Source organism: Microtus ochrogaster, chromosome 18 (assembly GCF_000317375.1).
Source record: "Microtus ochrogaster isolate Prairie Vole_2 chromosome 18, MicOch1.0, whole genome shotgun sequence".
Taxonomy (NCBI): Eukaryota; Metazoa; Chordata; class Mammalia; order Rodentia; family Cricetidae; genus Microtus; species Microtus ochrogaster.
In genome coordinates this window covers 46923343-46944308 of record NC_022020.1, presented here as the reverse complement: position 1 = coordinate 46944308, position 20966 = coordinate 46923343, and the positions used below count along the sequence as shown (strand labels likewise).

General features: G+C 51.1%; 1 protein-coding gene across 2 annotated transcripts in view; it reads right to left on the bottom strand.

Moving 5' to 3' along the window:
• Window positions 1–20652, bottom strand: part of Csf1r (colony stimulating factor 1 receptor) — a 24991-nt gene extending 4339 nt beyond the window's left edge. The window contains exons 1-14 of one of the 2 annotated variants that reach the window (XM_026783401.1): window positions 20474–20652; window positions 16561–16818; window positions 15904–16188; window positions 15515–15651; window positions 14739–14898; window positions 12423–12612; window positions 10186–10301; window positions 9927–10047; window positions 9619–9809; window positions 8255–8373; window positions 3346–3472; window positions 3124–3228; window positions 2603–2713; window positions 1352–1514 (exon numbers count right to left, since the gene is read on the bottom strand). In XM_026783401.1, the coding sequence (XP_026639202.1) occupies window positions 1352–1514; window positions 2603–2713; window positions 3124–3228; window positions 3346–3472; window positions 8255–8373; window positions 9619–9809; window positions 9927–10047; window positions 10186–10301; window positions 12423–12612; window positions 14739–14898; window positions 15515–15651; window positions 15904–16188; window positions 16561–16818; window positions 20474–20522 (2132 nt within the window). In that variant the 5' untranslated portion in view covers window positions 20523–20652. The remainder of the gene's footprint in view (window positions 1–1351; window positions 1515–2602; window positions 2714–3123; window positions 3229–3345; window positions 3473–8254; window positions 8374–9618; window positions 9810–9926; window positions 10048–10185; window positions 10302–12422; window positions 12613–14738; window positions 14899–15514; window positions 15652–15903; window positions 16189–16560; window positions 16819–20473) is intronic. The other variant, XM_005356163.2, reaches the window with a different exon arrangement.
• Between the last annotated feature and the right edge of the window lie 314 nt (window positions 20653–20966).

Sequence of the window (20966 nt, the reverse complement as noted above, 5' to 3'; positions counted from 1 at the left end):
ACACACACACACACACACACACACACACTCATACATACTTAAAACCAATTGCTTGGGGGGGAAGTTAACATTACTCATGCCCCCTGGCAGCCACTAATAGCATTAAATTTGCCCAAATCTAGAGCAGAACTTAAACTGGCTTAGGGCATCTGAGCCCCAGGGAGATGTTTTTTGTTGTTGTTGTTGTTTTGTTTTGTTTGTTTGTTGTGTGAAGACTGGGTCTCTGTAGGCTTGGGTGGACAGGCCTGGAATACCCAGGCTTTCCCTGTGGGTGGTGAGCCACCTGTAGAAGCACAACCCTGTCCTGAAGAGCCACTGTTGATGCTAAGCAGCCAGCCAGATCTGGTTTGCCAGCAAGCTATTGCCCATACTCTCAACCTTCCCGGAAGAGAAACTCGGGTCACCATTAGCATCCATCCACGGCACAGTCAGCATCTCCTCGTTCTGGAAACCACACTTCTGTAATAGTATAACTTGAGTTCCCTAGGTAGGTCCCATTTAGATGCCACTTGCTCCTGAAATGTCCCACTCTAGGGATGCTTTGATTGTCTGTACACTTAAAGAAGGAAGCTAGGGAACCTCCTTCTCCTTTGGCTCTCCCGGCCTCAGCAGCAGCCAGGGCCTTCACTACAAGCACAGAGTACACTCCCCTGGTTCTGAGCATGGCCTGATCCCAGTACTGCTGCACTTACAGCCCCACACACCATGCCCCAAAACGGAGACTCCAACGTAAAAACATAGGTTTAGCTCAGGTTCCCTCTCTGCCCATCATGGGCAACAGGAAACTTGTTTCTTCCTCTCTCTGCTTCCCCATGTGGCTCTGTCCATAACCTCTGGTGGCTTCCGAGAATCACAGAAGACCCCAAGAGATGCAACACTGTTGGCTTACCAGGGGAAACTGAGGCCTGAGCAGACCAGGAACCTCACCACAGGCCAGGCTGTTTTGTTACCTCCATCCAAAAACTAATAAACTCTGTTTTCACTTCCCCATGGGGATGTGCAGACAGGTTGGCCACTCCTGAGGGGACTACGTGTCCCGCAGCCCCCACGGATATGCTGTGAGACAAACAGGAACACGCAATTGCCCCAAGTCCTCCACGTAAGGGCCTAGGAGAATCTTTCCACACTTGAAGGTGATGGATTCATGAACCAAGCCATCGCCTTCCACATTCCTGGAGCATGCTAAGAGTTCAGAATGATAAGGCTAAGTTGTTGAATGATAGGAATGTGTTGTAAGAAATCAGAGTTCCTGTAAAGACTGGGGTAGGTACTCCTCATGACACAAACAGGCTGCGTGGGACCCCTTCCCGTCCTGGCCTCCTTTCTGTCCTGCCCTTTGCCAGGGAGATACCTGCGCACGTATTTCTTCTCCAGGTGGATGTTCTTGTAGCTGGAGTCCCCCTCAGGATCCTGACCAGGACTCAGGCTGGGTCCCAGCATGGCCTCCGCTTTCCGTCGCAGGAAGTTGAGTAGGTCGCCATAGCAACAGTATTCAGTGATGACCAGCACTGGCCCTAAGGCAGCCAGAAGAGGGAGTGAGAGAGATGCACCCCAAGGTTCTACTCCCCATATGAACAAGGGCCTCTGAGTTCTAATCCTGCCTCTGGGAGCAAGCTTCTCAGTGTTTTAATAACCTTATTTGGGCTGTAGAGATGGCTCAGAGGTTAAGAGCATTGCCTGCTCTTCCAAAGGTCCTGAGTTCAATTCCCAGCAACCACATGGTGGCTCACAACCATCTGTAATGGGGTCAGGTGCCCTCTTCTGGCCTGCAGGCATACACAGAGACAGAATATTGTACACATAATAAATAAATATTAAAAAAATAATAACCTTATTTGTGTAAAGCCACTAAAAAAATTAACAAAACTCTCAAAAAAGCCTAGCCTAGTCTAGCCTAGTCTGATGACGCTTGCTTGTCATCCTGGCCCTTGCAAAGCTAAAACAAGAAGATTGCGAGTTTAGGGGCAGCTTAGGCTACACAGCAAATTCCAAACCAGCCTGGATTAAAATGAAACCGTCTCAAAAAAGGAAAAAAGAAAATTTTAGCTCAAAAAGTTTTTTTTTTTTTTTCAGAGAATGGCAGTTCAGTACAGGACAACGCTGCTATAATGAAGAGGAGAGAGATGAGTTGGAGTTTGGGGGCATGTACGTCTGGGGTAGGAGCTTTTTAAAAAGTAGATCTAAACCGGGCATGATGCATGCCTTTAATCCTAGCACCCTGCAGGCAGAGGCAGGTGGATCTCTGTAAGTTCGAGGCCAGCCTGGACAATAAAGTGCATTCCAGGACTACACAGAAAAACCTTGTCTTGAAAAGTAGAAAACAAAACAAACAAAAAGAGATAACAATGATAGTAAATCTTGGAGGGTGAGGAGAAAGGTAGATTTGGGGCTTCATGATAAAATCCCTATTAAGTGGGCTTAGTGGGGGCTGTACATAGATTTCTGCATCACCCACCCGTGAGCAGCTCCTGCTGTCTATGAATCCAGGCTATCAGGGATTTGGAGGCAAGCACTTAGAGCTCAAGGGGACCTTGAAGCCAGATGTCCAGGCACCCTCGGATACCCAAACCCATGAGTATACCCCTTCCTGCCCAGCTCTCACCTCCATGCGTGCAGGCGCCCAAGAGGTTGACTATGTTTGCATGCTGTCCCAGGTGACTCATGATCTTCAGTTCTGACATCAGGGCCTCCTTCTCATCAGCATGAGCCGTGGCTGGGAGAAGAAGCACCCGGAGAACCAGAGGGATCAGAATCCAAAAGAAGGAGGAGAAATACAGACATACAAATGGGAGGGAGGGAGAAAGACAGAAGGAGAAGGGGGGGAGAGGAAGGATGTGCCTGTTACTGAGCTAATCTGGAGGGGAGGAAGCCAAGCTGTGACAGGGTCATTCCCTGGGTGGCTTCTGTTCACCCTAACTTCCCTTGGGCTCAGTCAGAAGGCCCATTTCTCCTCAAAGGTTGACAAAGACCCTCAGAACCAGGAAACGCAAGGAGGCTGGAGCTCAGTCAGGAAGTCAGGTCTCAACTTAAAACCCGCAACAGTTTGAGAGTGCAGACAGCACCTCTTGGAACAGCGGTGCCAGCCCACTCCCCATCCCCCATGCTGCACCTCCTCCGACTCACACTTCAGCATCTTCACAGCCACCTTCAGCACGGCATCTTCTTTGCCCAGACCAAAGGCTGTGGCCTCCACCACCTTCCCAAAGGCGCCAGCTCCGAGCGTCTTACCTATCACAGACACACGGGCTCCTTACTCCTGAGGCCTACTGGGTCCCTGCAGCCCCCATCAGCCCCCCATCATCAGCCTTGGGATGGAAGATCACAGAGTGCTGAGACCACCCTCACCAAACTGCAGGTTGTTCCGGGGGAACTCCCACTTCTCGTTGTAGGGCAGCTGGGTGGGGTCAATGAAGGTGTAGTTGTTGCCTTCGTAGCTCTCAATGATCTTCCAGCGCACCTGGTACTTAGGCTTCTGCAGAAAGAAAAGGAGGCATTGCAGGGGGGCTGATGGGCTGGCAGATGGACCTTGCATCTCATCTCCTAAGAGCACGAGAAGACAGTGCAGAAGCTCTCAGCCTGTTGTGAGTTAAGAGGGAGAGAGGCATCTTGTGGGCATAGCAGCAAAAGCTAGTCCTGCTGGATTCTGCCTTACTGTGTGCCCTTCCCTTCTCCAAACCTCAGTTTCCTTAGCTGTTCATCCAAAGACTTGGATAAGATAATTTCTGGAGGCCTTGATGCCTCTGAATTTGATAATTCCTGGGCCAAAGTGGAGGGTGGACGTTGAGAACTATCCATTCGTTCACGAACCATTCTCTCATCCAAATAGTCTATGTCGGTGGTTTTGTTCTAGGTGCTAGGGACTGGACCAGGGCCTTTTATATGTAGAAGTACACACTGTACAACTAAGCTATCCTCCTCCAGCCCTACATTTATTTTCAATTGTAATATACAATTGTAATATACAAATATACAGAATGGAAAATGTACCACCCCAAACATTTTCAACTGTACACATCAGTGGCATTAACTGCATTCATGCTGAAGGAAACCAATTTCCAGAACTCCTTTGACCTGTAAAACAAGTTCTGTACCCAGGGAATAGCAGTTTCCCACTACCTCCCCCTTTAGAGCCCCTGGAAGACACGGCTCTACTTCGTCTCGAATCATTTTGTTGCCCTGGGTATTTCATACAGTATTTTCTGTGACTGAGAATTATGCCATCATTACATCTATGCTGAGGTCAGAATTGCTCTTTTCCTAGCTGAATAATACAGCCATGCAGTAAAAGAATACATTTTACTGAGCATTCATTTCTATCCAGCACGACTGATTCATTATTGAACAAGGCAGACGCTTGATCCCATGGGGCTAGCATTTGCAGGTCCAAGAGAGGCGTTCAACTTAAATACATAGATAGGCAACCTTCAAATAATGCCATGAAAGATGCTCCCATTGGTGCAAATAATGTCAAGTCTGTTATGGGGTGATCGTCCAGTTTCTGATTGGAACTGAGGGTACAGGAAGGAATCCACATATGGTACTGTGTTGGTCAAAAGTTCCTGTCTAGGGAGGTTCTCAACCCTAGTGGGGAATATGCAGTTGTTGTTTTGCTAAATGGATCTGATATGCCTGTCCGTTAGCCTTCTAAACAATTCTGTTTATCCCCATAGCTCAGCATTGTTCTTAGCTTTGGGCAGAGGAGCTGCTGGTTGCAATAGTCAGCAGTAACTGCAGAGACTCATGACGAGTCAAAATGCTGAGAGTAACTGACTGCTCAGCTGCAAATGAGACATCTGTGTTCCTCCGAGGCCCAGAGGACACCGTAGAAAAGACAGGAAGAGTAAGGGTGGGGTGAAGTGCTACAAAGACTGTCTTCCAGGCATGGGACAGCTAATGGATTCTTGAATTCACAGCAGCTCTGAGTACCTACGTAAGACCTGGACAGTTTGGGCCTGCCAACAACCTGTCATGGAGGACAGAGAGGCTCACAAGTGCCGGCTCCCTGAAGAACTTTAGGCAATTACTGGTTATGGGGGTGGAGAGACGTTTTCCTCAGTTGTACAGCCAGCCCATCTCTGTAACTTCTCACCTACACTTCTGTCAGAAACCCTAACAAAACATATTGGAACACACACGCATGCAAACACACAAATATACACACATGCATATGTACACATACATACATAGTCTCTCTCTCTCTCTCTCCCTCTCTCTCTCTCTCTCTCTCTCTCTCTCTCTCACACACACACACACACACACACACACACACATACACACATACATACACACACACACACACACACACAAATTAAAGTGAAAGAGTTTGGAGAAAGAAAAGGGACCAGCAAGTATGGGAGAGGGGAACGAGAGAAGGTAATGATTATGAAAATGATTAATAGCATCAAGATACATTATGTATGTGTTTGAAAACGTCATATTGAAACTCACTATCACATATAAGTAATAGATGCTAACAAATCTCTTAAAACATTTGAAAAATAACATCATGAAGTCAGCAAAGCAGGGTGATGTGACAGAGAGTGGTGTGACATGAGCCAGGAGAGTCCAGGAGGAGCCAGCCTGAGAACTGTCCAGGCAGAGAGTGCACAGATGCTGAAGAGTTTGCATGGGATAAGATCCTGACAAACTCAGCCAGGTGACCAATGCAGCTCAGGGGATGAGAGGGGAGCTTTGACGCAGGAAGGCCAGGAGGACTGTAAGAAATGGGCTATCTCCTAACTCTAGGTGAGGCAGAGCCCTCTGACAGAGTGGGGTGTCCACATATTACACCTTATGCTAGCTCCAGTTCCCTCTCAGGATCTCTGTGCCCCCCCCATACATCTAAAATGGGGTCTGGATAGAAGCGGGTGATTGTTTCACCTTCTCCTGGCCCCAGAGCAGCTGTGTGAGGGTACCACATCCTGAATTGACCTGAGAAGTGCTGAAGGGAGGTCCCATTTATGGGAAAGTGGAAGCTGGGGTAGTAGTGGAGGACACTGGGTCAACAGACCAACTTGATGTCCAGTCAGGCCTTTGGGACAGGGACTAGGCCGTGGGGAGGACAGAGTCTAGGCCTTGGGTGCTTCAGTGAGAAGAACTAAAAGATGTGTGAGTGTTGGAGGAGGAAGAGTTTCCAGTTGGACATTTGAGACAAAAGTTAGACATAAAGAACACCCGGCTGGTCACGATGGCACACGTTGTAATCCTAACACTTGGGAGAGGAAGCAGGAGGATGGGGTGTTCAAGGCCAGCCTTAGCTACGGAAGGAGTTTGAGGCCTTCCTGAAAGATATAAAGACCCAATCCTCAAACAAACAACAATAACAAATAAAAACAAGCAAACAAACACAAAACTCCACCAGTAACAACAAAACATCTGCACATTATGGCTTGGGGAAAGAGTCTGAAAGGAAATTTAGGGAGGAAACTCCCTTGGGCTGAGAGACCCCTCCTGCCCCTTGCATCCTGCATCTCTAGGAGTCTCTGTGGCTGTGACTATTTTTCTCCAAGCCACTTCTGCTTCCCTGTTTTTCTGCAGCTGGGCTGACTCAGCCCTCCCACCTCCTCTAAGGCCTAGCTGGAAGGGATGAAGGGAGAAGAGGGAAGGGTGGGGGAAGGGAGGTGTGGCTGGAAGCTCCCAGGGCTGAATCTATGCTGGACCCCCGCCCCCTGCCAAACTCGGGATTTCTGCTATCCCAGGGACTTGGGGGGCCAACCTTATAAAAGTGAGTGGCCTGCAAGGTTTCCTCCTATCAGGAGCGGTGCCTGGAAGGCCAGCTGCAGGGGCTTCCTAAGCCTTTCCTGGAAGCTGGGCCTGCCTAAATTCTCATGGCGGCATATCAATCAGTTTACCAATTGCTCATACCAGCCCTAAGCCCGGGTCCTCCCTTATCTTCTGATGCGGACTGAAGAGACGGCTGGGAATGTCAGATCTTGGCCACTCCCCTGATCAGGCCCCTGGCTCTGTGGGACTGATATTGAGCCTGGGGAAGGTAGAGACCTGAACACTTCCCACTGGAAGCTCCGCAGACCCTCCTGTCTCAATTTAGGCCTGGTCCCAGCATCTCTCCAATCCTCTATCTGATTCTGCCCTCCCCTCCTCTGCGGCCACCTCTCTCCCTTCCTTTGCCCCTGTCCTCAGGGCCAGCTAACTCCTGCTCTTTCCTCTTCCCCTGTTTCTTCCCGGACTGTTGTGGTTTCTTTTGGTGACAGAAGGTGATGACTCAGCCCTGAGCAGAAGCCACCCTTCCACAGGCAGGCCCCTTCTCACCCAGATCTGGGCGATAGACAGGTCAGGGGATAGACAGGTGGCGCCAAGTCACCTGGGCAGAATCTGTGCAGAAGAGAACCGCCTCCTGCCCTGACCCTCAGGGGTGCCTCAGCCAGGGGACACCAAAGGGCGTGTGGAAGAAGGCAGCCTAGCGCTGCAGGTCTCCTGGCCTTAGATTGCTTAAGAAGCAGTTAAATTTCCTGCGTGGGACATGAGAAGGTACTTTGAGCAAAATACTCAAAGCATGGTGCTTGCAGAGAGAATGAGCTGAGGTGCTCTAGACTCCCATCAGGTGACACCCGACAGCCAAGGCAGAAAGGCCTGAGGGAGCCCGTGGCTCATGGGGTACCAGAGAAAGTTTTTTAGGTTAAAATAAGGAAGAATTTTGTATATCTCCGAGGACCCAGTAGCCGTGACAGTGACTAAGCCATGTCTGGGTGGTGAGCAGCACCCAGCAACCACTTTGGCGTGCGGTCAAGGAGATGCCAACTTTAGCCACGCTCCTGTCCCAACGTTCAGGAGCTGGGTCTGCAGCCAACTTCCTCCTTGCACGGAAACACAGGCTCCACCACCAAGTCCTGTCTTTCTTCCACAACCCACCCCGGCTCTACACATACAGGGTAGAGGATCTTGGTGATAACCTGCCATCATGAACCCCAATTTACAGGTAGAAAAAGGAACTTGAACATGTGAACATGCCCATTGCCCGCAGCCCCAGCGGCAGAGCTGGGCAGAGCTAGGCACCTTAAAAGGCAATTTTATACCTTCTTTTATACCTTCTCCTCCCCACCACCTCCACCCCCAATGGTCAAGCATAGGATTATTGCACCGGGAACTTCTTGGTGCTAGCCCATGTTGACACACAGTAGACACCTAATGAACAGCTCTGGTTGCGTGACAGCCCGTCAGAACGAGCGAGCGTGAGCAGGGGTCCTCCTCCTCTGGCTCCCTTGGGGGCCCGGCCCAGCTCCACAGCCCAGCTCACCTGCTTGTATTTGTATAGGAGCAGCAGCAGCAGTAGCAGCAGTAGAGACATGACAGACATACAGGCTACCACCACCGGAGTGAACAGGTACTCATCGGGGAGCTGCGTTCTGATTTCTTCTGGAAGAGGGGGCAGAGGAGTGGGCAAGTGGAGAGACTGTATTCAGTCTCATCCCTCTGCCAGAAAAGAGCGTGAAAATTCTCTGTAGCAGGCTGGCTCGGTGGCCAGCTACCACTTGGACGCAAATCCTAGTGTTGGGGCTTTATGGCTTGCACCTGCGGGCAGAGAGGCCTTGGCAGGGAAATCCTCCTCGGGTTTCCTGTGGCTTCCTCCAGGTGCTCTGTGTGACTTTAGCAGCTCAGAGCCAGCTTAGGGCCCCAGGGTCTCCCCTTCCTGACCTCTAATCTTCATGTGGTCAGAAGGACACAGTTCATTTCCACGTCCAGCTAGGAGCTTGGGTTCCTTAGGTGATACGAGACACCAAACTGGGACGCCTCTAAACATTTCAGATGTGTTGTCCTTCCAAAATGAAGGAAGGAGGGACTTTGCTGCTAGTGGGTGAGGGGTCGTGGAGACGAGCCTGGTACAGTTCCAGCATTTGTCACCATGGGGCTTCACTATTTAAAACCACCACCACCGGCAGTGACACAGCATTCCCGGATAGCAGGGCCCACGGGCCTGTCAACAGCTGCTAGAGTGGAAGACGAGTGACATGTTCCCTGAGCCAAGCAGAAACCAAGGATTGAAAGCATCACCCAGGCCCCGGCACAGTAGTAGTTTAGGGGCTCGGGGAGGCTGTGGGCTTCTGAGTGAGACTAGGCCCAGCTGCAGACTCCAAATCAGCACAGGGCAAACCCTTGGGGCAATGGCCCTGAGTGAGGACTGTGTCTCAGGATCGGGCAGGGCAGACAGCAAGGGGGAGCTGGAGAGGATGGGAGGAAGCATCCCTCTAGCCGTGGACTTGGGATGAACTGTATTTCTTCACTCAAGTTCTTTTTCCCTCACATGAGTTCGGATGCAAGGAGGAGCCAAAGGACCAGACTAGTAGACCAGCTTGCTGGTGTCTCTCAGTATCTCTCAGTCTCTCTCGGTCCTCTATAAGTCTCCATCTGGGGTATCTCTGCCTCATTCTTTTTTCCCACTCCCTGATCCTGCCCTTTCCTCTTCAGTCCCCAGTGAGGGACGCTGGACCTCTCCATATCACCATGTCCAGAGTCCTGTGGCTCAGGACTAGCCAGGGTGACCCAGAGGTGGAATTCAGGATGGCTGGGATCTCCTCCAAGTAGAAATCCCTGGGTTGGGGGTGAGGGGTCAAGTAGTCTCCACATGTTGGATGCCCATGCTGGCTGAGGAGGATGGATTACCTGAAGAGACCGCCCTGAAGGCCTGGGAGCTGTTCCCCACATCGTTGTGGGCCCTGCAAATATAACTTGTGTTGTGTTTCAAGGCCCCAGTGGGCAGCTGGTTCTGAATGGTCACTTTGTGGAAGGGCTCCTGACTCAGGACTTTGGAGGGAACATCACTCCAAACCTGCAAGGCCTGGGCCTCATCACACCTGGAAAGAATAGATTTTGACTCAGGGCTTTGGGGTCTCCCACATCAGCATGCCCTTCCCACTCATGGGTACCTCACCCGAATGCTCAGCCTAGGGAGGGGAGTCAAGCCCACTGACCTGTCAGTGTGACCTCTGCACTGTATCCACATCACTTTGGGCTGAGGGAACCCAGAGACATCACAGAGCAGGACATTAGAGTCATTCACAGGGATCCACGAAACACTGACCTCTGGGAGATCTGAGGAAGAGGGGAAGGATGAACGAAGGCAGGATCAGCCTTAGGGGTGAGGTCTCTGTCTCTTGACCACCTGCCCTGAGCCTGATACCCTCACCTCTCCCAGTATACCCAACCCTGGGCAGCCTCCCTGTCACTCACATTGCAGGGTGAGTTCAAAGGTCACGTTGTTCCAGCCTGCCTTGTTATGGACCATGAAGGAGTATTGGCCAGCCTCCAGGGGCTGTACACGGTTCAGGATGAGCGTGGATGTGTAGCTGCAAGACACCCGAGAGACACTACTATTATAAACTGGTGTCCTGTGAAGTAAAGCGCACCATTTTTTGTTAAAGTTTCAGGGCACAGAGGTCTTGTCTGAGCCAGGTCTTCAGGAGTGTGCCACTGAGACAAGAGAAAGCACCTACCCCTGGTCCTTGTGTGTCCTCTCATCTCAGGGTATTCTGTGTTTTCCCCAAAGGTTTATTAGAGATGATGTCCGCAAGGTCCTGGGAGGTATATCACAAGTCTCTTCCTTCTTACCACTGAACTAAGTGTTCACAAGCACCACAACCCCTACTGAGCATCCCTAATGTGCTACCGGGTCCTGGGGATGGTGACAGGGACAAGAGACAGGGACTGGTTCTGAGCCGTGTAGCTACAGAAACCAGAGATAAAATTCCACCGTTATCATTTTTGGCTGTGTGACTTTACATAGACATTCAACTGCTGTGGTCTTCTTGACTCAGGGTGATTCAGGGTTTGTGTTTGGTTTGGTTTAATTCACCGGATTGGCTTGAGGGTTGAAGGGCTGTGCATTTAGAATGCTGAACACTCATAATAGGCACTTAATTTAATGGTTCTCTTTACTATAGAAAAGTCTAAAAACAATGCTAAAGCAAAAAAAAAAGTCACCTTTGGTTGTTTCCAGGTAATTTTCTTAGTCTCTAATGGATTGTTTATCCATTATGAGTGTACTTGCTGTTGTGATTTGAGACAGGATCTGATATAGCCCAGGCTGGCCTACTAACTTGCTGTGCTGCCTCTAGAGCTGGCCTTGAACCCCCAATTCCTCTGCCTCTGTTGCCCAAGCCCTGAGATAAGAGACATCTGCTAATGAACGTCCAGCTAACGAAGGCAGCACTGTTTAGGTAATGAACATGTTTTTAAACAGGGCTGGAGAGCTGACTCACTGGTTTAGAGCACTGTGCTCTTGCAGAGGACCCAGGGTTTGGTTCCCAGCACAGACACGGTGACTCGCAACCATCTATAACTCCAGTGCTAGAGGATTTGGCACCCTCTTCTAACCTCTGCAGGCACAAGGTACACAAGTGGTGTACAGATATACATACAAGCAAAATATACACATTAAATAAAATGAATATTTAAATTGCAGTTTTAAAGGTATATTTTTTATATTTTATGTGTATAAGTGTCTTGCCTGCTTGTCTCTGTGTTTAGCACATGTGTGTCTGCTGCCCACAGAGGCGAGAAGAGTCCCACAGATCTGTTGGAACTTGAGTTACAGACAGTTAATGCTTATGGATGCTAGAAACGGAACCTGGGTCCTCTGCAAGAGCAGCAAGTGCCCTTTAACCCCTGAGCCATCTCTCCGGTGCTAATGACAGCAAAGTACCAATCCTTGCTTGGACAAAATCTACCATCACTGCCGGACTAAAGTTCACTTCTGGGAAAGGTGTCTCAGGTTGGGGTTGGACTCTGCGGTGGAGTGCTCAGCTAGCAAACTTCAGGCCCTAGGTCATGAGAGTAAGACCCTCCCAGTCACACTTCATTCCGAGGCAGGCAGTATCCCTCTACATCAGTGGACACATGACCAACCCAAGCTTTAGGAGTAGAACAGTGCCAGCAGAGTGGCAGTGGGGGAAACACACACCCCGAAAATATCCCAGAGCCTGGGGAGAATATACTGAGAGGAGATTTTCAGGATGGTTAATCTTTTAGCAAATGCACGATCGTGTCCCTCTGCCCCGACCCCATGTGAACAAGGTAGGTGCTTTGCATGGTTGTTATCTCAAATACATCTTGGGGTGGAAGTCACAGTCACCTCCTACATTTGCACTGGCCATAAAAAGGACAGGAGGTGAAGCTAAGAGGTCCCAAGGGACCTTGAGAACATGTACCTCCAAACAGTAGAGCAGCTCCTGGGAGACAGTATAGAAACTCACGGAGTGACCCAGAGACACAGGGCAGGGGCTAGGACAAATGACATAGAGGACTGATACTCTCATAGTCAGGGAAATGAGATAAAGAACAGGAAGGGGATCTTCCCACGGTGGGGCAGCACAGACGGGACAGGACCCAAGCATCCTCATTTCTGGCGGAACCCCCGACACACACACACATACACTCACACACATTGTCCATGGTCTGACAGGCAGTACCTGTATGTGGTGGTCCTTTGGGTGATAAAATCAAGGTTGTGCTGATCTCCAAAGAATGGCCCCAGGTAAGTCCAGTTATAACTCTGGAGGCCAGGGTAGGCTTCTACATTGACTGTGAGGGCGAGGCTCTGACCCACAGGTACCTCCTGGAAGAGGCTTTGCTCGGAGGTCAGGTTTAAGTAGGCGCTCTCTGGAAATCAACACAGAAGATCTGGGGTTAGTGGGGAGATGGCCCCCTCTTTCTGTCCACTGGACCCTCTACCCCTTGACCTGATCTGAGGGTCTGAGCGCATCTCTGCTCCAAGCTCACAGTTCCCAGCCCCAGCCAGGACTCACCTCTGTCACCTGTATTCCTACTATCGATCCACTCGGTTGTTCAGACCCTTCCAGCCACCCCCACTATCACTCAAGTCTAGACGTATCACCTTGGACCACTTGAGCTTGGACCACTGGGATAGTCTCCTAACTTACTTCCTCCTCTTTCTCTCCCCATAGATGGTCTTCCACAGAGCACCAGAAAGCCCTGTGCTAATCTACTACATCCAAGTCTGATCATGATGCTGCTTTTGCTCAAACCTTCTGTTTCTCACCTCCTCCAAGAAAAAAAGAGGCCTAGGTCCCATACATGAGATCTCAGGGCCATTGGACCAACTACCTGCCCAGCTTACCTCTCTGACTTCATGTGGTACCTCTTTGTTCACACCACCCCAGCCAGCCCTACTGGTAAACTCATTCCTTGAATATGGCATGCAGACCCATCTTAATGGCACAACAGCTGCTCCATGAACCGGAGCTCTCTCGCCCAAAGTGTCTGAGCTTGCCCTCTGCCCTGCCACCCTCAAGCCTGAATACAGATCTGGTCAAAAGCTGAAATACTATGCATTTCTTTTTTTCCTTTCTTTTTTAAAATTTATTTTTATTTTATGTGCATTGGTGTTTTGCCTGCATGTATGTCTGTGTGAGGGCGCTTGAGCCCCTGGAACTGTGGAAATAGACAATTGTGAGCTGCCATGTGGGCACTGGGAATTGAACCCAGGTCCTCTGGAAGAGCAGCCAGTGCTCCTAACCGCTGAGCCGTCTCTCCAGTTCAAGTATGCATTTCTTGCATTTACTGAGTGACCAGTGAATGCCCGAACTGGGAGGCAGATTGGCTAGAGCCCTAGCAGAGGGCTGACATTGCGTGAGTCTGCCTCTCTTCCCTTTACCTGGCAGAGTTCTGAGGAGTTCCCTGTGTGTGTTCTGAGGCCAGTGATTCATGCTTCCCTCCTCTCTTCTCCTCTCTGACTCTCAACACTTCAGCAGGCCACACTGCTAGACCACACTCAGAGCCCCTTCGCACACTGTAAAACTGCCTTGTTGTGGGGTTCTCTGTCCGTGGAGTGCATTGCTTCCCTCTCAATCGCCAGGCAATGGGAGGGCATCTCACACCCAGCCTTCCTCATTCCCATGGTTGGCGTCCTCACCACCTTCTGTAGCTTCCTACATCCCCTCTTGTGGCTGCTCCCAGCTCCCCTCTCCCCACCGCCAGGGCGAGTCTTCTACTGTGGTATTTGCTCGCATGCTCCAGCCGTGTGGATCTGACCAGGGCTTCTTCTAGGTTGTCTAAATACAGTCATTTACTACTGACCTCCTCATTTTCTTTCAGGGAAAGGAATTGGTAGACATACTATTTGGCAGAGCCAGGTTTGATGACACCCAGGAGTGGGTGCTCCTGACTCCCAGTCCCCTCTGGACCTCAGCTCTCTGCTTTATAACCTTCAAGACCTCTCAAAAGGGTGGGATGCAAATTCTCCTCACACTCCGTTAGGCTACCCGGTTCCTGCCTCATCTCCCCTCCCCCGGAGCCATCACTCACACCCCACTCACATCTCTGATATTCTCGGCTGCTTTTGGTATCTCAGAGATGCTTGGGCTCTTTTCCCTTGGGGCTTGCACATGCTGCTCCTTCTTCAAGACATCCCGTTCCCTTCCTTTCTCATTGAGGCCCAACAACTCCACTCTCACGCCTCCTGCCTCAGCTTGTAAGCCCCAGTAAGAGGGAGCGTTGGTGTTTAGAGATATAATGTTCATGTGTCCACGTGACACAAATATCCCCCGCTCTCAGGAACGAGGAAGCCAGCATGATCTGCTGTAGGGAGCTGCTTTGCTGGGCTCCAATTCCAACCCAGACCAGACCATGTTACAGTGAAGCACCACCCACTTCTCCAAGGGCTTGGAGGAAGTGGAGGGTCTAGGAAGTCTCCTAAGATGGGGCTCCAGGACCAAGCCATCCTATCTCCCAACAGCCATGGGCTTCTCCCACTACCTGATGCTCACCCACCACCTGGAAGATCATGGAGGATGTGTGTGTGCCGAAACCATTGCTGGCCACACAGGAGTATTTGCCAGCATCTTGGAAGTCGGCGGCATTGAGGCTGAGGATCTGGACTTTTTTATAACGGTCATTTTGGAAGTCTCCGCTTATGGGGATTTCAAGCTGTAGATAGAAGGAATAGAGGTGACGTACCAAAATTGTTTAGGATCTGAATACAAATCCTCCACCTTTAAAATGATGATCGGCCTGTACTCGGCAAGGGTCTAAATGCTGAGTCTTAAATCCTTCATCTATAAAATGGGATGAATACTGGTCCCCTACCCCTGGGTTAAAATGACAGTGCTTAGACTCACACAGCAAGGGCTCGGGGAGGCACCTCACACAGGATGCACATGGGGTGAGGAATCTAGGAGGCAGCCTTTTCCCGTTCCTCCCTGGGGACCCTCACTTTCCCTCTTACTAAAGCCTTTCTGAAATAGCCAACATAACTCGTGCTTCTAAGGGAGACAGGAATCCTCATTATGTCGGAAGGAAGTGTTCTCTAAGCTGTAGCAAAGGGATAGGGGAATCCCTGAAAGGGACTGGATTGCCACCTCCATCCCCAAGACCTAGCAGCCTGAGCAGCTGCTGCTGGCACAGGGTCTCAGGCCCCTCTTCTCTGTCCTCTGGGCCACAGCCATGTCTCCAGCCCAGAAAGCCAGTTTGAGGTGAGGATGCCTCTCAGTGTTGACAAGACGGACAGACTTCACCATGTCGTCTCTTTTCCCTGGGGACTGACCTTGGTGTCTCCATGTTTGAGAAAAACATGGAATTCGGGCTCCACGTTAGTGGCAGAGCACACAATCTTGGCAGCCTCCCCGCGAATCCGCACCAGCTCCGTAGGCTCCAGTTGCACATAGGGGGGCCCTGAGAGAACTGAGGCCAGAAATACAACCCGTGAACACCTAGACTTGCTGGCACTGTGCCCGACACCATGGGATCAGTTACCCTGGTTAGTTTATCACAGTTGGTCTCATGGTCAGAGTCCCACCCAACACACCTCACCCCACTTGCCCTGGAGAGAAATGAATGATGGAAAGAAGAGAGAGGATTCTCCTCCCCACACCCATGGCTGCCAGCTCTCCTTCCCGCCTCCATGCCCGGGCAGGCTTTTTTCATCCTACATACCTTTTTCCACTTTAAGTTGGATGCTGACGGAGAGGGATTCCTTACCATTCACCATAGCTTTGCACTGATAGTCACCGCTGTCAAGAAACTTCACCTTGTGGATGATGAACCCTTGCCACGGGGAGAAGGAGTAGGTTGTTCTGCGTGAGACTGGCTTGCCCCTGGCTCGCACTAGAGAGACATGGGACTGCAGTGCAGGGTCGGTGATCAGGCAGGGCAGCACAGCTTCCTGGCCCTCAATCGCTGTCACCTTCTGTGCTAGCGAATTCCAGGGCCGGACTGGATCTGAGAAGAGGATTCAAGATGACAACTGACCATTAGTGACAGGGAGCAGAAGCTTGAGCATTTGCTCAAAGTCATCCTGGAGAAGAACCATACAGACGGTGTTTCAGGTGCTTCTGTACCCTCGGGCACTTGCTGCCGTATGATCTCAGGCAAAAAAAAAAAAAAAATCAACCCCTGTGAACCCCTGGAAAATGGAGGTAATCATAGCATCTACTGCATAGGGTTATTGTGAGGCCTGCCCTAAATTGTAAACACTGGATAAAGTTTGTTCATGGCCAATGCTCAAACTCACAAACTCAGATCTGGCTTACTATGCATGCCAATGCCAGGAGCTAACCCTCCTGCCCAATGCAGGGAATTTGGTATCCTCACCTTTGACATACAAGTGGATGGTAGTACTGCCCCCCAGGGGATCGTCCAGCTCAGTACAACGATAGATCCCGGTGTTTTTGAAGGTGGCATTTCTTGTGGTCAGAATGCTCCCAGGAGATTCAGGGTCCAGGGTCCAGTAGGGAGAGATGGGGCCGTCCCATTCCACACTGCCATTGCCCATACATCTTAGCGTCACCGTTGCACCAGGCTCTACAACCAGCACTGGGCCACTGGGCTCGATGACAGGGGCCCCATGACCTAAAGGAGGGTGCAGACAGAAGTGAGGCCTGGGGTGTAGCCCTGCTACCCCCCAGTTGAGCTGGACCATGCTCTGGCAGCGAGAGTTCTGGTACTGTGGAGTCTGTATCACCTAACCCTCATTCAGTACCCAAATCTGTGGACATCTGCCCAGGGAGCCACCTCAAGTGGATGGTGGTACTGCCTTCCCCCCAGGGGATTGTCCAGCTCAGTACAACAATAGATCCTGGTGTAGACTTTCCCATAGATCCATGGGGACCCAGCCTTCTGCATCACTTCCCACCCCAGGACAGGACCTCATCAATCCCGTGTACAAAGCAAGCTGTGACTGCAGAGCCAAGCCCAGGGCCCCGTTCAAGCGCGACAAGTTTCAAAGAAGCAAGTGGAGAAACAGATGGCCAAGTCCTGACTTCCCTCACTTGGGAAAGAAGAGAAGATGTGAGTTCTTAGCCCAGTAGAGAGAAGCTCCACGTGTCTCCTGCTGTGCCCTGTCCTACCACTGCACATCAGGCCCATGCCTTGTGGGGTGACCTGAGGCCATCCATCCTCCTCACTTTGTCCCCTCGCCTACAAATGCAGACAGTGATCACACCTTTCCGGCACGTCAGGTCGTCCAGATGCCGGGAAGTCTTGGCAGCATCACCTGTTGCCAAGTAAAGACTCTGTTTGTCATGTCTATGAATGAAACTGCTGAGGTGCCCACTCTGTTCTCATTTCTCCGGACCTGCCGGGTTTCTTGGTAGCCAATCTCTTTTAAGGAAAATTTGCTTGAAGGACAAAGGAGAACTTAAAACCCTTGTCAGGTCTTAAGGAAGGAGGCTAGCTGCCTCTGTAGTGTCAGCAATTTTCCCAGGCCTGAAATAGGGGTGAAGGAGGGAAGTGAGAACTGATTCACAGCCTCTGAGGGGCCGGCAGGCACTCTGGGCCTGTGTGGGCGGAAACACATTGCTGGCACCAGGCTGGCCCCGGTTTCCGCCCAGCCTATGGCCCCTTCTAGACTGGCGCTCTCACTTCTGCTTCCCTGCCCTCCTGGCCATTGCTCCTCACCACACAATGAGGGAGTCCTGGAGTCGGGGGACAGTGTGCTGGGTCTCAGAACACTCTGTGCAAAGAGTGTCTGTGTCACTGTCCTGTTTGCTGACCGCCGCAAGTTAACCCCTCCAACTCCAGCTGTTGGTATCGACACAGTGACATGGCAGCCCCAAGGACACCAGGCCCTCAGAGGATTCCAGTGGTTCCTAAAACCACTCCTCAGAGGGTACCCTCCCCATACCCAAGTGTGAGGCCCATAAAAGGAAAGTCTCTCCACGCAAATGATTTCAGCCTGGTTTAACGTCTGCTCTGATTTCAAACCCACGGGAAACATGCAGCCTTTATCTGCCCGAGCTTCCGATCAGCCAGATGTAGAATAGAGGAGAGAACACTGCCACTGCTGATGTAGATTTGTGGCTTTCCTGTGCAGTATGACTAGCAGGAAGAGGGACGAGCTATTTCACCCTGGCCTGGGCTCATGCTGACTAGGGCTAGGGACCCTGACTGTCCTTTCCAGATGGGGAAGTTGCTGACCCTCGGGGGCTTCGGACTCTCTTCTGTCTGATAGAACCAATCCCATTGTTCACCTGGAAGACAGCAGAGCCCGAGAGGCGTCCTTGAACCTGCCAGATAGTAACTTAAGAGTTTAACCCTTAAGGTCACAGGATTCGACCTTGGGTTCTAAGCCCCTGCTCCTCGCTTATCTCCCCGTTGGTTTGGTCGCTTTTCCCTTTCCCTCCCCAGAGCTACTCTGCTCCCCTTATCTTGGTCTCCTGTCTTGACCTCCAGATGTACTCTGGAGGCTTCTGCCTTACTTCTTCCTAGCCCGTTTTCCTGGATATTTACGCAGAACAGGATTGACACACTCCACATCCACCGCACGGCTTTCTCACTTCGCAGAACAGGATTGACACACTCCACATCCACCGCACGGCTTTCTCACTTCGCAGAACAGGATTGACACACTCCACATCCACCGCACAGCTTTCTCACTTCCCGCGGGCATGGTTGGCAGGAAGGGAGGCCCACTCATCATCTCTCCCTTCCCTTGGATGAGTGCATGATGGCCACTGACCCTGTGCCTATCTCTTCTTCTATCTCACACGTCCCCGCTCAAATTCTTCCCCTGACCCAAACCTCCTCCTTTTTGTACCTACATACTAGACTCTCACCAGCAGCTCCAGCAGGCACCCCCACAACCTCCTGCCCTCATGACCACCAGCCAAAGAGGAGAGGTCAGTCTCTTTCTCCCTCTAAGTGCTTCAACACTGTTCCTATCCCTTTAGAAGCCCCCATGGTCTCAATCACCAGTAACCTGTTAGGCTAAAAACTTAGGTTTCTCACCGATGTCTCTCACCTTCTCTTCCTCCTGGAGCTGGACATTGAACTGGGACACACACACACACACATACACACACACACACGGACACACACACACACACACATGCAGTGCACATAAGCAGTCCTCGAGATAAAGCCTGAAGGAGCAGTGGCAGTGACTCAAATCCACAGGACTTTCTGGGGTGAGAAGGTCTTGTTCTCAAGAATGTGTGTTTCCTAATGTTTACCACTCACATTCTAATAGGAAAGTGCGCCAGGACACGAGACAGTGAGACTGGCTGAGCCAGCAAAGAATCTTCAGTGGACTGTTGTATCACCAGCAGCACCAATTCCCTAGGGACCGGAGTGAGCCTGTCCTTCCCCACCAAGTTCCATCCTTTCTCCAAATAAGTAGGTGTCATGAAATACAACATTTGTGCTAGACCAGGTAGAGCCTAGACGAGCTCGCCGGGCCACTCTGGGCCATGTATGCCAGTCCTCACCCTTAGCCTGACACCTTCCAAGATGATAGTTTCGAAGCAGCTTCTGCTGTCCAAGAAGTTGAGGGGGGGCATCTAGGAAGACAATGGCTGGGGAGGCCCTCTCTGGCTTCCCTGGTCCCCCGCTAACATTCTTGCTTGTTTACTCAATAACAAGTTCGGGTGTGTTCTCTTCCAACCTCCTCCGAACTCCCCCACCCTCAAACCCTGGGCCAGAAAGACCAACCTCTTCTCTTCCACCCTGACCCCTTTACCCAAGCTGTCCAAGAAAGGGCCTTTCTGAGCCGAGTCCTGCCTAACCATGGCTACCTGGGCTGTCCAGCTGGTGGGATCACTCAAGGAAGAACTGCAGAAGCCACTGAGCAGTGGGGGACTCCTAAGATTCTCTCGGATATGCAAGTGTCAATCGTGCCCAAGACCTCTCAGCATCTGCCTTGAAGGAGTTTCCCAGGTAATTTCCTGCAGGCACAGGAAACATCCGAAAGCTTTGCCCTGAGTTTCACCCATGTCCACTTTCCCACCTGCCAATGAGGAGTGTGGCTAGCGGCTTTCAAAGTAGCAGGGACACACTGAAGATACACTGTGAGCCAAAGGCTACACTCGCCTCCCTCACAGCCCTGGCCAGACTGGTCCCACTCCACTCTCTCCTTCTTTTCTCTCCAGATAAAAACAAACATGCGCTCCGGTGCTAGAGCAGACGGGAGCAGAGAGTGGAGGCTCCTAGTGTGGGGCGGCGACGCTCAGGGTCCTTTCGCGGGCCCTCTCTGTAACACCCTCACGAACACCCCCTTTTCTGCTCTTACCATGCCAAACTGTGGCCAGCAGCAGGACCAATGGAGCCCCCAGCTCCATAGTCTCCCTGGGGGCAGCGTAGGCTGATGCAGGTTGGAGGGTCGGCTGAGCGCAGGCCTCCTAGCTGCTAGTTCTGTGAGGATGAGGACAGCTGAACACACTCTTGTCTGCTGCACTGGCTGTCGGTCTTGTTTTCCTTTTCTTCCTCCTCGTTGGCCTGGTCCTCTTCCCCTTTTTTTCTTTCTTTTTTTTTTTTTTTATGAAGCTAGGCTGAAAGGGAACTACAGAGTTTGGAAATATCAGGACTCTAGAAAAAAACAAAGCATCACTCCTGAGGGAGAGGTAGAAGGAGGCAGAATCTGTAGCAGAACTGAACGGATCCTGCAGGGAAATGTTTAAGTTTGAGGGACTTAAGAAGTCACCTCTAAGAAAACTCGGGAGAAGAATCATGCACCAGTGCAAGGGTCAGTGAGCACAGATAGGAGTCTCCCAGAAGCCCAGTGA